The sequence below is a fragment of the Drosophila takahashii genome, chromosome 3R (genome assembly GCF_030179915.1).
Source record: "Drosophila takahashii strain IR98-3 E-12201 chromosome 3R, DtakHiC1v2, whole genome shotgun sequence".
NCBI lineage: Eukaryota > Metazoa > Arthropoda > Insecta > Diptera > Drosophilidae > Drosophila > Drosophila takahashii.
Window position 1 is genome coordinate 20,566,540 of NC_091681.1, and position 17,058 is coordinate 20,583,597.

Genomic DNA, 17,058 nt, shown 5'->3' on the forward strand with positions numbered 1-17,058 from the left:
AGTGCGCTAATCACCCTCCCCCATCCCCCTATGTATTCCATACTGAACCCCCGTCTGGTATATAGTACCCTATATGCAGGGACCCACGACTGACTAACAGCTCTCTAATGGCTGCCCCGCTCATTTGTGCTGAAAACTAATGATTAAACCTGTCATTAGCTTGTCCGGTTCACATGCCGTTGTCCGTTGTCCGCAATTTGTTAGCTTTAGTTTTTGTTCTCGCGGGAGTCATTGCCATTCACCGATTTAGATCATATCATACAATTTTAAATCTCCCAAATTAAAGTGGAATATTTTTCGGATGGACAGCTTTCAGTATTAAGTCAGATGACATCTGGCCAAATAAGGCAGTAATCTGCAATTATTTTGGGTCTAAATCTTACAAACAACCAAGTTCTGTTAGCTGTCATTTGAAAGTGTATCCTAACCCTTATCAAAGGACACATTAGCGGGCTGTGACATTGGAGAAGGGGCGAAAAGTTCAAAAGAATTTACACCATTTCACAATCAGGAAAGAAGCTTTGGAATATTGTTGAGATTGAAATGTTAGGAAAAATATACGAAGCTAGCTGGAAATTCGATCTAAAAGTTGTTATAATAAACTCTTTTATAATATAATCTATGTAAATAATTCAAACAATTAAACAGCCTCAATTTTAAAAGGTTACATTGATCCAACCGATTAAGCAATTCGATGACAATAACAGATCATCCGCACTTCAAGTTTTCAATAAACAGCCCACGTCCGAGGAGTGGTAAGTCGTGTAACTGATTTTCCCATGCAATTTGACATGAAAATTTAATCGAGTTTGTTTTCAATTGAGTGCAAAATCACATCAGCAGCAGATAAAAATTGTGTAAAATGCCAGGACCGAGCTCTCAACTCGGTGGTCAGCATTGAGTTCGCAATTGGAATTGGATTTGGGGTGGTTCGATTTCGTTTTTTACGGCACTGGCACTCCGCAGCCCAACCTACAAGTGTCAACAGGATGGCTCGACCTTCCACGTTCGAACGGCTCTGATAGAATTATTTTGGTATTTATTGCCGAACACACAAATTTATAACCGACCAATGAAACGCCATAAAAAAACCCACTGACTTTGACGTGCTGCCATGGCTCGAGTCCGCCCGAAAACATTTCAATTTTATGGCCACGCTCCGTCCGAAAGGGCTAATAAAATATTGAAAAGTCTGGAAAATTTATGTTGAATTCCATTAGAGTTATGGCGTGAAAATTGGCCGGCTTGTCGTTTATTGCCAGCCGGAAATGGAACTGGAAATCAATGGCGAACATTAATTACTGGCTAGCAGGAAATGTGGAGAGGGTTTGGATGGAGATGGAGATATTGCGGAAAAGCCAATCAGGCTGACCCACAAATTTTCCTGACCCCCGGGTCTCCAGTGTCCGTTTAAGAGGTCGCCATCTCAGGCATTCAAATTGCTCAAGCTCGGCACTTCCATAACTCGACTCTCATTTCATTTGCTGTGATACCTTCTTTTTGTTTTGGGTTTCCAGTTCCCAGTTGTCCATTTCACGACCGAGGCATTTGCATTTCTTATTTGCTTCAGAACAACAGGATTTGACCTTTTTGTTTGGACTCATCCTCAGTCGGACCTTCTGTAAGTGGTCTTCTGGGGAAGTTTTGATTTCTGCCTAATTTTTCTTCCAACTGTCCGGAGCCAGTCAAAATTCGTAGCTTCCACATGAATAATTGAGCGAAAGCTGGACAGGATTGGGGCAATCACCTCGGCAGACGCAGACTGACTGATGCTGCTGCTCCTCAAATTTTCACGCATTTGTGGGCCAAGTGCGATTCCGCTGGCAAATTGAAACGAAAACGAAAAGAACCTCATTTGAGGGCCCGGCAGAGGCCGAATTTCTCCCAAATGCATATTAAAATATCTAAGCCTGATTTCTCTGGCCAAATAAATGTCGGGCCGTAAAAGTAAACGACAAACGAATGGGGCGGCAATAAAAGAGCTGGCATAAAAAGGCAGCGTACGACATTTCGAAGGGCGTTTTGTGGGCGGAAGGCGAAAGGAAGGAAGGGTGGTTGGGTGGCAGGTTCACGTCGTTGACTAATGTTAAACGCGCACAACTTGTCCTTGTTGTTGATGTTGTTTATGAGCAGGCCAATTGACTGGCTTTTCGGTCTATTCAAATCCCTGCGGCCCCGGGAGATCCCCGGAAAATGACGCGCGTGCCTCCGAGTCACGCGTTTGGCAACATTTCAAATTGATGAAGTCGTGTTCTGCACAGGAACATCTACATCCACCACCACCCCACTCCACTCCACTCTCGACTGGTGTCAATTGTATAATTGCCAAATGTTGTTTCCAAATATTTAATTGAAAGGGTGTTTTGTCGTTGCTGGCGATGTGTGTATGTTCAGCGACTCTCCGTTTCGTGGTTACACGCGTATCCTGTTACAAATCCTGTGTCGATGTTGTTTTGCCTGCTGTTTAATATAATTGTTATCCGCTTGTATCGGCGTTGAGTTGAGTGTTTGACCGGCCAAAGGGGGTTGGGTTGGGAACGAAATAGCGGGGTGTGGTTGTTGCTCCTGTTCCACGCCATCAAGTGCCGAGACTTTCTCAGGAGATAACACTTGATCCCCCAGGAGTGATCGCAGGCAGCAGATGCTAGTTGAATAAAATTAAATAAGTGGGATGCGAAAGCCCTGGGAAAATGTTTAACGGTGGTAAAAGTATAGGAACATTGAGCATTGCAAAGCGAGTAAGTTTATAATTTACTAGTAATTAAAATATTTTAAGTAGGTAGACTGTATAAACGGACTCATACCTTTTTATCATTTTTCCGTATTTACTTTTATTCTATTTTTTTTTAATATTTTTTTATTTATTTCACAGGTTGACAAAATCAAGACTTTTTTTGCCAAAGACTAAACGGTCTTAGTCTTGGGCTATTTTTTTGTCGACCTATGTTATTTACTGATTATTTATTTTCTAAAATAAATATAATAAATTAAATGATAGTGGAATAAAATAATCGGGCTTGGTAAATGATTCTCTTTAACACTGTCGAAACAGCAAAAACATAAAATATTTTAACCATAATGTAAAGTTTACATCTCATTGTAAGCCTAGTAAAAATGAAAAAGACTCCTGAAATTTTAATTATGTGGAACAGCAATTCTTATTACAATCAATTCCAAGACTAGAAAGGTACTTTAAATTTAAATGGTCGAAAATAGCTTTTATTCAAACTAAACCAAGAATGCTATTGACACTACAAACATGATTATATTTGTGCTAAAAGTGACGTGACAGTTCAATAAAGTCCCCTAGCTGCGCACAACAGTCTCTCGGAATGTCCTTTGGACTGCGGCCGCTGGGAAGTGGGAAATGCGTTGAAGGCAGGCTATCAATACAGTTTACGCAGCTTGTGGGAGGTAGGGACAGGTAGGAGATGCCGATGACACCTACACTCGATGGCACTCAGCGAACCGGAGGACTGGCAACTGCCAACTTTCAACTGGCAACTGACAGGGGAGCCTGGGAAAAGTCGGAAACGGAATCGGCGGTCGACCGGCAATTCGAATTGCATTTTAATGCAATTACAAGGACGTCAGTCAGTGCGCTTCCACCCCTGTCCCAGCCACTTTGCACCCCCGAAGGCCCACTTGACAGGGACAATAAACAGAGCCGGGCTGCTGGATCTGACTGCCGCTTTGTTGAAATATGTCCTGCGTCCTTAATTCACTTTTACTCTGGTCCTGGCCCTGGGTAGAAGAAGGGCAGAAGCCGCTGTCGCAGATTAAAAGATATAAATTCATATTCCCCGAGCACCAGGCAACAGGACCTCGAACGCGTGTCCTGGCCTCCACCTCCCTCCCCGAGGATCGATTAGCTCGTTTGCAATTCAATTTGAGGCACAGCACTTCTCTCGTATTTTCTGCGTGACTGTGTCATATATCTTTTTTATGAATGGATTGCGTGAATGATGAGCCGGCTTAGCCGGATGGCAGGGCGTTTGATTTGCCTGATCTGATGTCCAATGTCCGATGTTCCGTGCCAGACAGCCGTGTGTTCCGGGTGGCGGCAGGTGCAGGACTTGAGGACTTCCAACTACCAAGTAGCAACTATCGCCGTGCCACTTACGGTAATTAACTGCGAGATGCTGCTCGTCAGTTTCTCAGCCGTAACCTCATCGGCGAGTCCTTCATCCCCGTCGGAACGAGCGCAGTTCAAAGGACGAGAGTCGCATTAAAACGTGACTACATTGTTTTCACATCAAGTGGCACAACATTTGTCATAAATGCGCAACGCTGCCTCTCCAACCCCTGAGTAATTGGATTGGTGTATTTATAGGAATAGCATCCGTATCTGCATATCGCCCAAAGTGATTTGCGCTCTTTTAATGGCCTTCGCTTTATTAAAACGCATATTTTTGCGGAAAATTGTCTGGAATGAGGGCGATGAAAAATCGTTCTTACAGCACATCTTGAAAATTCCTCAAGGACCTTGCTATCGATTTTTCATCCTCTTCAACCCGTTTAACGGCCGCCATAATCGCCCCCAGCCGCAGACGCTGCCGAGAAAACATTGATTGATGATTATGATCCGAATTCGTAAATAAACGATAACATCGTTATTATCATAGGCACTGACTTGAAAGCATTTTCCCTTCCTTTAAAGGACTCTAGCTGCGAGAGTCGCCTAATACTTTACGGCAGTAAAATCTTCAAAGTCTGGAATCAGAAAATAAAATTATAAGAAGTGGAAAAGAGGTATGTCCACCGTAGGACGATTAATTTATTTGGCTATAATTTCCAAAGTTTTTCATACATTTTCTATGGCCTTAAATAATTTGTATAAAATAGTAAGATCCTCTGATCATAGTCTAAGATATTAACGTTAATACCCGAAGTTAAAGTAAGTTAAGTGTTGATTAAAGTAAAAAGGAGAATTTTAGTATTGTTGTTCTTTTATAAAACCTAACGAAATTCGCAATAGGATTTTTTCGCATTTTTTATGTGCCTGAAATATAATCCGGAAGTACAAAAAGGAATTCGCGAACAACTTATTTTTGCGCATTTATTCTTTTTGATCTTTCAAGGGGCAAAATAGATTAAATTGAACATTTTATTTGAGAGCTGTTTATACAAAACACAATTATACGAAATCGATGTACTTCCACAAAAAGAGTTAAATAGGCAACAGTGGCGCCATCGGAAATCAACATTGCGTAGTTGTAGAAATGTAGTTTATAAATAACCCGGAAGATGGCGCCACTAACGGTTTGTGTAATTGCTAAGCCAGATTGCCTGAAACTTAGCCGAGACTGCACTCACGACTAATTTTCGACGGTTAGGTAGCTCTTTCGGTGTGTGGTTGCCACCTAGTCTCCCGTCGGTTCGTGTCATGGCTAAAACAGTTGATTTGCGAAAGCGGGCACCCTAATGTAGGTATTTCTTAAAAAGGCCTGGTGGTATTTATCATTATTTTCGGCACGGTCACTCTGCTGGTTTTCGTAAACATTAAAAATTTGTATTTTCGCGTCGTATTAATTTATTCGGGTAATGTCGCAAATAAAGTAGTAGAAACTAAGCATGGAGGTGTTCCAGACCGACTCGCACTACATCTTTGTGAAGCGCGACAAGAGTTTGTGGTGGCATCGCAGGACGTCGGAGTTTTCGATAAAAGCAGGTAAATTACAGGTCTCAAAAGAGTCAAATCAAGTGAATCACACTGCCTGTGTGTGGGTGTCGTAATGTCCATTGTTTGGTTAATAATCGGGGGTCAATTCTGTTATAAAGTTCATTCAGATAAGTGATGTATCATATACTTTGAATGAGCAATTGCGACTTCCTGAAAAAGTGCCGTTTGTATGTACATTCCAAGGGCGCCAGCCTTAGATAAATGAATGATGAATAATCCCGGAAAGCGATTTTCTCCGAAACCCCATCAAAACAAATTACTAATTCAGTTCCCTCTTTCCAAATTTGTATTCATTTTGTAAAATCAAAACATTTCTCCATTTAAAATTAACGGATTCACAATATACCCTTTCCTTTTAAGTTATCATCAGAGATGATAATAAGAATATTGGAATTTAAACCGTTTATTAAGGGCCTTTTTTGGTATCAGGGTACTCCCTATACTCCCCATAATGTTCCTATTAATAACTCCTATAATTCGAACAATCACCAGTGGACTATGTGTCTGCAACCGTTAATTGCTTGTTTATTGCGCAGCAATTATATTTGGATCAATTTGCTGACACGCAACCTGTGTCCACAAATGGATTCGGACTACATCATATCTCCTCGGAGCTCCCAGTCCTTGGGGATGGTCACTTTGCGTTTTCCGTGACTCATCTGTGACCCCTGACCCATCGGCAGCCCATAAAATTTGCCAAGGTCACCGCAGCTGCTCCGCCCGTCAATTTTCGTTGTTTGCCGAAAACGTTTGTCCGCACAATGAAAAGCGGTTTCCCACCGAAAAGAACTTGACATAATTTATAAGGGCCAACACTTTCCTATCGATTTTACAGTATACTAAACAGTAGTGGGCCTAAATTCTAAGTCCCAGACAGTTTCCGGTGCTATCTGCTCTAGAAAAACCAGATAAACCGACTGCTAGATAAGATTGGAGAAGAGTTCTCTCTCTTTAAAGGGTTCTGACAACTTTGAAACCGTTCCACCGACCCTAAATTCCCTGCCCCCATCAAAAAGGATTCCCAAGGATGCACGTACGTGGGTGGCATGTGAAGTGCAATTGCACATTGCTGTTTTTAGCTGCAAGTGGTGGGTGGTGCGGGTGTGAATTTCAGATTCAGTGCACAGTAATGAGCAGTTGTGTGCCCAAGGGGAAATAATTCCACACGCAACGCACCAGATGCAAATATGTAACCTGAAATTACGGGCTTTGGCATTAAAGGGCAGCCCCCATTAGTCGGCGGTCAATATTCGACGTCCCTAGTTAGTTGAACTTGCTATGGTATTTGTTTATTCCAAAAGATTGTTTCATTCGGGGGGCGTATGCTAATCAAATACCAATAAAGCCTAACGAACACGAACATTGTCATTAGGGAGCAGAGATTGGGATATATATATTCTGGGTACTTATAAATAAATAAATACTTTGTTGGTTGATTCACTAATATTCTTGTTTTTTCTAATTACTAATTTTTCTAATTTACAAATATTCTTGTTTTTCAGGAAGGGATCTTAGCTCTGTGGACGACATCGAGTGCATTGGAGTAACGCATGGCATTGTGGGTGTAATCTCGCTGCCCAACGTCTATGAGCCCCACTTGATTGTGGTCAAGGAGGCCACCGCTGTGGGTGTTCTATATCCACCCCACTTGGTGTACAAGATCAAATCCATATGCATACTCAGTGCCGAGGAGCCGGACACCGATTTGCCCAACTGCACCAAGCACTCAAAGTAAGCTTGACTCTCTACCTATGTGTATTATTATTCATAAAATATTTCCCCATTAGGAGCAACCAGTCCACGCCCACTCACAGCGTTTCGAGCTCGAACAACAACAATGCCAGCGCTCCATCAAGTGGCGGTGGCGGCTCCTCGAAGAGCACCAAGCTTTTCGAGGGCATGAACAAGACGTGGGGCGCCGTCAAGAGTGCCGGGAACACCATCAAAAACACCACTCAGCAGGCTGCGAATTTGGCTACCAAGCAGGTCAAGTCATCGGTGGGCATCCGGGAGCCCAAACACATTGAGCGGCGCATCACAGAGGAGCTGCACAAGATATTCGACGAGACGGACAGCTTCTACTTCAGCTTTGACTGCGATATAACCAACAATCTGCAGCGCCATGAGGCCAAATTGGAGGATAGTCAGTCGCAGCCGGATGAGAGATTCTTCTGGAACATGCACATGATACGAGAACTGCTCAACTTGAATGTGAGTTAGAGGGAACGTCTTTAAAAAAGATATTTGGGTAAACAATTTCATTTTTCCACAGGACAAAACATGGATACTGCCCATTATTCAGGGTTTTATGCAAGTGGAAAATTGTGTAATTGGCAATGAGTGCTTCACCTTGGCCTTGGTATCGCGAAGATCTCGTCATCGAGCTGGAACGCGGTAATTACAGCAAAGCTCTAGCATTATTTACAAGTTGTTAATCCCTTCACTCTATAACAACAGTTACAAGCGGCGAGGAGTGGACGAAAAGGGAAACTGTGCCAATTACGTGGAGACGGAGCAAATACTCTCGTTCCGCCACCACCAGTTGTCCTTTACCCAAGTGCGTGGTTCGGTGCCGATCTACTGGAGCCAGCCAGGCTACAAGTACCGCCCGCCGCCTCGCTTGGATCGTGGGGTGGCCGAAACCCAACAGGCCTTCGAGCTGCACTTCACCAAGGAGCTGGAGACCTACGGACGCGTTTGCATCGTCAATTTGGTCGAGCAGAGCGGCAAGGAGAAGACCATTGGAGATGCCTTTGCGGAGCACGTTATCAAGTTCAACAACGAGCTGATGATTTATGTGACTTTCGACTTTCACGATTACTGGTAAGTCGCATTTATTTGAGACTTGTAAGATCACCTAATATCCCAATTTCTGTTGCAGCCGCGGCATGCGCTTCGAAAATGTTTCGGCTCTGATTGATGCCGTGGGCCCTGAGGCAGGCGCTATGGGCTTCCACTGGCGGGATCAGCGTGGAATGATATGCAACCAGAAGTCCGTGTTCCGGGTGAACTGCATGGACTGCCTGGATCGAACAAATGTGGTGCAAACGGCCATTGGAAAGGCGGTGCTTGAATCTCAGTTAGTAAAACTAGGCCTCTCGCCGCCCTACACTCCCATTCCGGAGCAACTGAAGTCGCCGTTTATGGTGCTATGGGCGAACAATGGGGACATCATCAGTCGACAGTATGCGGGCACCAATGCCTTGAAGGTAAGTAGATATCCAGCAAATGGAATTGTGAATTAAACTTATTTTACTACAGGGCGATTATACTCGTACCGGCGAACGCAAAATCAGCGGCATGATGAAAGACGGCATGAACTCGGCCAATCGGTTAGTATAAAGTTGCTGTATACCCACTATTTTTGTATGTTTTGCTGCCCTTAACTTTCTTACATTTTCATTATCCTGATTGATTCACTACCAACCCACTTAATCCGTAATGAATCCCATTGTAGTAGTCTTGGCCATTCACAAATCTTCTGCTCATTTCGGGTGAATGGGAGTCCAATCAATCAATACTAAAAGCTCAAAAGCCGTGTCATGCCTTCATATTTTTCTAAATCGATTTTGGATTGAATTCATATGTTCTACTAATGCTGCATGCCTGTTTCCCCATATCTAAATCAAGTTAATGAGAACTGAAACCCAAAACTTGGGCAATGGGGCTATCTTTCTAACACCACAATCTTATACCGATCGATGCACAGACCCGTAGCTAATGCCCAACTTCTTCGTAGCTTTTTCATACAAAACTTTGCCGACTCGTTTCGCCAGTGCATCATCGATCTGATGCAGGGCCAGCTGCTGCGGGCAGAAGAGCTGCAGGAGGACGAGGTCCTGGACACCATTCTCCAGATCCTCACTCCAGAGACCCGGCCCCCGCTTCGGGGCTACTATAATCCCGGTGTGCTGGGCCCCGAGCTGCAGCTTCTCGAATCCATCGTTACGACCAGGTGCGCAGCTCAGAGGCGATGCCAAGACGGAGTAGATGGCCAAGCAAACGAGCCCACACACTTACGGTTTTTAGTTGCCTCAATTGTTATATATCCTTTGATTCTTGTTTCGCAAAAGGTACTCTTACTCCCATATTTAAACCTTATCCTTTCCAATCATTCTCACAACCGCTTATTTATAGAAAGTGTTATTTTTGCCCTGATTAATACGTTTTAAAAACTTGTAGCTATTACTTGGCGCGCTTTAAGGACTCGTACCGCCAGGCCACCATAGATCTGATGCTGGGCAATCAGGTCTCCTCGGAATCACTCAGTGCTTTGGGCGGTCAAGCGGGTCCGGATGAGAGCGATGGAACGGAAAATGCGGAGCACGCCAAGTTGCTGGTGGAAGATTGTCGTCGCCTGCTGCTGGGAACGGCTCAGTATCCCGTTGGAGCTTGGGGACTCATAGACGCTGACCCAAGGTGAGTTAAAGCAATGCACAATACATTTAGATATCTACAAAGATCAATCTTCTGCTTTACAGCTCCGGCGATGCCAACGAGACGGAGGTGGATTCCATACTGCTGCTCACTGATGACTGCTACATTGTGGCCGAATACGACTCGCATCTGGACAAAATAGTCCGCTTCGAGAAGGTGCAACTGACGCAGGTGCGTCTCATCGAGTTGGGCATGCATCAGCAGACGAAAATCTTCCAGGGATCTGCTCCAGCGCATCTCTGTGTGCGCCTCAACTACAGCGTGGACGAGCAGGAAGGCTACTTCCACATGTTCCGATCGGCCAATCTGAGGTTCTTCAACAACATGGCCTATGTGATCAAGACGCAGGAGGAGATCACGGAATCCCTGACCTCCATTGTCGAGATGTTCCGCATTGCTTTGGATAATGCCGGCAATACTGATGTTCGCTACGTCACGGGTGGGGTGCTGCAACGAAGAAAGAGCAAACTGCCCACGATGGATGTTCCCAGGGGCATGCCGCGCAACCTTTCTGAATCTCAGCTGGTGCAGTTCAGCTCAAAGGCCCTGTCCAATGTGGCCGGACAGTTCTCGAAATTGGGCCAGACCTTTAAGAAGCCGACCAGTGCCAGCCAACAGCAAGCTCATCCCAGTGGCTTGGCAGCCACCATCAATCCGCAAGTGATGCGTCAGGCGGGAGGAAACGATATCGAATCTGGCCAGGAGGCGGAGAAGGCGGTCTTTACACTGGGCCGCAAGCAACGAAACTCGAACAGCGCCAGCAGCACCGATACCGACGAGCACGACAACAGTTTGTACGAGCCCGAGGTGGATTCCGATGTGGAGATAGCCCTGGACAAGTCCAACTACAACGAGAACGCCTTCCTGCCGTCGGTGGGCATTGTCATGGGAAACCAGAAGGAAGACTCGCCCAGCTCCTCCGATGAAATCCGTCAGTTGGAGCAGAAGGACAGCATGTGCAAGACCGCCGAGGATGTGCTCACAATTTCGATTACCTCTGTGACGGATCACGTCACTCTTCCCACGGGTCTCCTGGAAAACGCACCACCCATCCGACCGATCACGCCCAATCCGTTGATATGCGTGCAAGCCCAGGAGGCCTTTGACGATGGCGAGGAAGAGGTGAAGCCTGTGTCCAGGTCTGTATTCTACAATTGATCTTTGGTTGTAGACCCGTTTTCGGTTAGAGCTTTGTGTTTTTGTCTTATGTTGTTAATTAGCCAATCTATTTGTAGTATTCATTGTAAATGTGTTTATGGTCAGTTTTACCCCCTTCAAAGCTCAAAGTATTATTATGATCCCTCTATGCGTTCAATGTGTTCTATCTTTATAATAAATACCTAAGACTAGCATGTATTATTGTACAAATACGAAATATCAGTGCCTGCTCCATACCACATACACTCGGCTAATTCTGGCCAAATCAAATCGCTCAAAATAAAAGTAACTTCTAAAGCCAAGACGTGTTTGTACTGTAACGATTTGCCTGACGCGATTTCAGTACTTCACCCAGGGATATGAGCCTTCCTCTGGGCTTGCCCACTCAGACGGAGGCCAACAAGCTGAAGCAGTTGACCAGTCCTCTCTCGAAGCTGGCCAAGAACATTGGCCTGAACCTGGATCCTCGCAAGATTGCCACGAAGGTAAAGTTTATTGGTACTATCTGTCTATACTGGAACTTTATTCTTACCTTTTTTTACAGACCGGAGTTCTTTCGCCCACTCTCTCCGGAGAAAACACTCCGCCGGAGCGCGGTCCCAGTTCCCGGGATCATTTGCTGGATCTATGGGAGGCCGAAAAGTGTAAAACCAGGCTAATAGCCCTGTAAAGGGTCCATATGAAAGCAATACGTGAAGATCTACACTTTTGAAATAATTAGTGCAAGTGATATATATTTATTTTCAAAATAGAAAGCAACAAAATTAACATTGTTCTACTTGTTGTACGAGGCACTTCCATTGATGTCACATTAGGGGAAAAAATAGGAAATCGAAACATTTTAAAGTTCTTATAATGTAGAAGATATATATGTACGCCGTATTTGTGATTGTTATAGCACCAAGCTGTAGTGAGTTAATACATTATTGTGTGTCTAGTAAGCTTTATCTTTGAGCTAACCAAATATGAGTTTTGCCAAATAGCACTGGACAACGATTTGCAGTACATTTTTATAATCGATCGTTTAGAATTCCTGCGCAAAGCAAGTTTGTTAAACCCAGTCTAATTCGTCAATGCCTAACGATAAAAAATAGTTTGCACTTTCGACATTTTTTCAATTCGATTTAATATTTTCAAACTACTTCACTTGAAATAAAAGCTTTGTAAGTAGAAGGTGCGACCCTACAAACTTCCAACTTGTTGTCCTGTGATAATACGCTTGCACTGCTCTCCAATATGCTTAGTTTTAGAATTTAGTAGTAGTACAATTTCAGCACTTGGCTTATGTAACCGTTATACGTATTTGCATCAGGTTGGTAAATTAGAAACAAAACCACGAGAACACAAGACAAACAAAAGACTTGGCGGCTGCCAATTTTTTACACGCCACACAAAAGACGAACCCATTTTTTGGCTAAAACCTAACCAATTAGTCTAACTAGAACTGAAAGGATTTCAGCAAAGTCAACGAATATTCGACGAGTATTAAAAACGGATACTTCTTAGCTGGGGATTCGTATAAATAATAATCTCTGTAGTGTGTTTGTAAATAGAGGAATATTTAATGTAAACGTATTACAGTAAGAACAATGTATGCGCCACCGAATATATGAAATATATATATGTGTTTAAATGCTTAAATTGTTATTTGTGCACTAACTACGAACCAATGGAATCATTTCGGCATCCTATCAAAAACGCAGCATGTCAGTGTCAAGTGGTGTCCCGTTGTTAGATGCGGCTTGTTTACATAAGCGATAAACAAGGAAGCAAAAAATGGCAGCATCAACCGACATCAACCCCTAAAACCCCGTGCCAAGTGGAAATCAAAAATCCATTAAAACACCACAGAAACGGACCCTGTAATGCTGTCAATCAGCTTACACATACACAAGTGTCTCTATTGATATTGGACTTTATTTATGCGAACTTTGGACCAACTCCTCGGGAACTTTTGGCCCGCCAGCTGATAAGAGCCACACGCCGATGCGGCTCCTCTGATGACCAGGAAGCTCCGTCCAATATCATGCTAATGTGTACGCACAGTTGCATCAATTGTTTTTCAATCAAAGTGCCATCAATCTTATTGGCTGTTTGTTTAATTAACGTACGCATTGTCTACCTACGGAAATGGGAAAAAGAAGGAATGGATGTGGGATGTGGGTGTCAGCTGGGTGGGAAATACGTTGGTACGTATTTCATGCCAATCCATTTGACCCCCAGTCACGCCTGATTGACCCACAGCCACCCCGAAAAGTGAAGGATGCACTGCCTCCCAAGGTCCCTGGTCCCTGGCATTTTTCTTTCGCATTTCACTTCTTAACTTTGTCCATGTCTTTTGCGTCCATTAAGTGTGTCTGTGCTAAGACTTGGAAATTGTCTTTTGAATGTTTCAATTACACGCCTTCTTAAGCACAGCTTCCCTTTCAAATTGAACCGACTCCACCAGACCCGTCCGGCTTCCATGGTCGGATAGTCGGATGGTCGGATGGGCGGACTGCCGACGGACGCAGACTGATCTGGGCTGCCTTTCCTTTGGTGTTATCCCTCCTCCGTATTCGTTTCGGTTTGACTCGGTTTTTATGCGCCAATAAAGTGAAATGCGGAGATAGTCGGAGGATTTACTGCCTTCTGGAGTAGGCTACATGGTATTTGGTGTGCATGTGTGTCGCCTTATAACTCCCCATTCCATAGCCCACCAATCCCCCGGCCAATTTCGTTAAACACTTTTGCCTTAAACCATTAATTTCCTATACGTTCCACTTGTACGTGATGCCAGCGACTGGGAGTCCCTGCATCCCGAACCTCTATGGAAAGTTAATTTTATTGCTAAAAGCGGGTTAAGTGCTTGGCGCACAGCTGAGTGCCTCGCCTCCCTTCAGTGGGACGGGGTTCGGGTGGTCCGTGATAGAAATCAAATTTGCTTTATGGTATGTATGCTAATTTTGTGTCTGGCTCGGGATGGAACATGGAATCCGGGGTCCAGTAGATTCGTACCTCAATGCACTTGATGGTCCTTTAATTTTGAATTGAGCCCGATGCTGAGATAGGAACTTGTATTGTGCGAGTTCATTTGGAAGTTACTGCAAATAAAATTAGATATAAAGATTTAAAAGATACAATGTTCGGCAATGAAATTTCACAAAGGAGTGCAAAAGGACCAAAGAAAAAAGTCAGTATCTACTATTTTTTTTTTACTTATTTTTTATATTGCAAACTTATTAAAAACTTACCTAATCGCGACGCCGGCGCCCCGCCATATAGCTTAAAACAAGCAACAGTTTCTTCAAATCTTCTTCATCAGTGTTTTTAGGAAGTCCCTTGAATACTTGCTTCCAGTAAGTGGTCATCTCGTCCAACTTATCAAGGGAGTAACCGGAGAACTTGCATTCCGAGTTGGGGTCTGCCCGGAAACGTCTTTTGGGGGGGTCCACCAAATGATTACTCTAGTGGAAATTTTATTTTTTTGTATGAAGAAATGATTACATGGGGGGGGGGTCAAAAATCGCCGAAATTGTGATTACGTAATATATGGACAGCCCCTTATGAGATACAAGGCGCGGACAGAGGACGCTCCAACATGTCAGTGCATGCACAAAAGTATGTAATATGTTTGTATGTAAAACAACTTACCACACGTGCGTGGAGACACACATATTTCTCATTGTTTTCGGACACCGCCAAAAACACGAGGGTTCTGTAAACGCCGTTGGGGAAAATTTCTTTGATGGAAACGAAAAAAGGCATGTTCCACTCTTTGATGATCTGAATATTCCTTTCTAAGTTAAGTTTGTCCTTTTCGGCCTGTCCATCGATGAAGACTGCAGCCTCTTGAGCCAAACTTTTGAGGCGTTCCCCCTCAAATATGGTGGTAAAATCAAGCCTTTCCCTATAAAGTAAAGTTCAACATTTTAAAAGTAAATCCTGTAAAAGTGCCCAAGTATATGCTCTTAATGTGACTGGTTTCAAATTAACAACTATCGACTGTAGTAAAGGTTATCTGATTTTTATCATTCCGTTATTGTTTCTTTTACTTATTTGATTGTGCCATGCATATTTTAATTATTGCTGAGAAACGCTTTTCCTGACTCGGTTGACCATAAACTGATTGAAATCAATGCACTTTTGCTCCCGTTAATTGATATTGTTGCACCTTGACCCGCGCCGAGCTGTTAAACCGATTAAAATAAATGTATGCCACTTTCGCACCGAAATAAATATTCAAAATTTATAGAGCAGGGCGAATGGTAATGCGAATAAATCAATCGAAATAGCCGCAAAATCAAATGATGCATGAATAAAATCCAAAACCGCTCGGCGTGCCAAACAATATTTGCAGATGCGAATCACCTCGAGGTCAAAGTGCACGCATATGTCGGTGCGAGTGTGTGCGTGTGCGTGTGCTAGTTGGCACCTCGGCCTACGACCTATAACCTATGACCATGGTCAGACCAGAAACCGCTATGACACTTGAAAGCAAATTAAATAGAAAATTGAGTTTTTCCGAAAGTCATCCCGAAAATGGTTGTGAAATTTTATACATAATTGAATTTCTGGTCAAGCACACACACGCCGAGAACGAGAATCTCTGCATACAATTACCCGAACCGAGACCTAAACACATAGACAGCTGAGGTCAGGTCGGGTCAGCGAGGGGCGGTTCCGGGGGGCGGGGCGTGGCCTGTGGCTATTGCACCACACGCCAAACAATCGGAAACCGAATGTCATCTTCAATTTCAAATTCAATTATAAAACAAATTGGTTTGAGAGCAAATAAGTACTCGCACAAGCAGATAAATTCGCCAGTGGGTTGGTCAGGATGTGGATGATGATGATGCGAAGGGGGGGACTCATCCTCGAGGCGACATCAAACGGCAAATCCATTCATCCACTCTGCAATTGTGTCCAGTGGAATAAATGTAATGAAATGTTAACAAATGACAACAGGCTGGCAAACAAGTATCGAAAACCACAAGGGTGGATACTCCTGCTATGGCTGCTTCCCCACGATTCCCGGCCATCCAACGTATCGAATTAGTTTGATGAGATTTATTGGCTCAAGTCCCACTTGACCAGCCGCCGGACAATTATGGATTAGTGCCATTTGTTTTGGCTTCGCCGGGATTGGATACTCCACATGGTCCATGGTCACATGACATTGATGATGCCGACGATGATTATGCGGCATAATGTGGCACCGATTTTCGACGCCTTTGATTGCGGCATCTCCATTTCCTAAAAGGCATCCGATTACCTCCGTCCACGTCCTCGACCACCCAATCCCCGATTCCATCCCCCTTAATCCCCGGCTGTGTCCTTGGGCAACCCACGCATGTCAACGCCAGGAACGGCCCTCGTCACTGGTCCTTGGGGGAAATTTGTCAGAGCATCAGCAGCGTTAAGGTGCCAATTAAGGGCTTTTTAGTATCAATTACAAAATCGCACGTTTCCACACCTTTATCAATGTGCGGGGGCGTTATCCTTGGGGGTCCTTCGATGGGGGAGTGCTCGAATTACGTCGACGCCACCGACATGTTGGTCAGCATGCGGATGAGCTCCACATCCTACATCCTACATCCTACATCCTACATATCCCACCTCCCAGCTGCCAACTCCTTGGGAAATTGTTTTGTGGCATTGTTTTTATCGTCCTGCTTGCTGGTTCACTGTTTTTTCTGCTCTGCTTTCCTCCTTGTCACTCGGTCTTTGACAGCGTCATTTTGCCAGTGATTTATTGTCCTGTCGCTGGTAAATTGGGTTTGTCATTAAAGTTGCTGGAT

At 44.1% G+C, this 17,058-nt stretch overlaps 1 protein-coding gene across 5 annotated transcripts; it reads left to right on the top strand.

Moving 5' to 3' along the window:
- Positions 1 to 5,473: 5,473 nt before the first annotated feature.
- Positions 5,474 to 12,919, top strand: sp3 (phosphatidylinositide phosphatase spermathreecae). Of its 5 annotated transcripts, XM_017152085.3 has the most exons (12): positions 5,474 to 5,671; positions 7,186 to 7,414; positions 7,471 to 7,894; positions 7,956 to 8,077; positions 8,141 to 8,506; positions 8,565 to 8,892; positions 8,945 to 9,015; positions 9,423 to 9,638; positions 9,866 to 10,102; positions 10,165 to 11,259; positions 11,622 to 11,763; positions 11,823 to 12,919. In XM_017152085.3, the coding sequence occupies exons 1-12, from the start codon at positions 5,575 to 5,577 to the stop codon at positions 11,946 to 11,948; spliced, it is 3,453 nt and encodes a 1,150-aa protein (XP_017007574.2). In that variant the 5' UTR covers positions 5,474 to 5,574; the 3' UTR covers positions 11,949 to 12,919. The 5 variants fall into 5 exon arrangements, with proteins under 5 accessions (XP_017007574.2, XP_017007575.2, XP_070072741.1 ...); XM_017152086.3 differs by lacking the exon at positions 9,423 to 9,638; XM_070216640.1 differs by lacking the exon at positions 9,423 to 9,638 and having other exon boundaries at positions 11,634 to 11,763.
- Positions 12,920 to 17,058: the final 4,139 nt, after the last annotated feature.

Coding starts and splice junctions, on each gene's coding strand:
- sp3 (XM_017152085.3), top strand. CDS start 5,575: ATGGAGGTGTTCCAGACCGACTCGCACTACATCTTTGTGAAGCGCGAC. Junction 9,016..9,422: donor GGCATGAACTCGGCCAATCG/GTTAGTATAAAG, acceptor ACTTCTTCGTAG/CTTTTTCATACAAAACTTTG. Junction 11,260..11,621: donor GAGGTGAAGCCTGTGTCCAG/GTCTGTATTCTA, acceptor ACGCGATTTCAG/TACTTCACCCAGGGATATGA.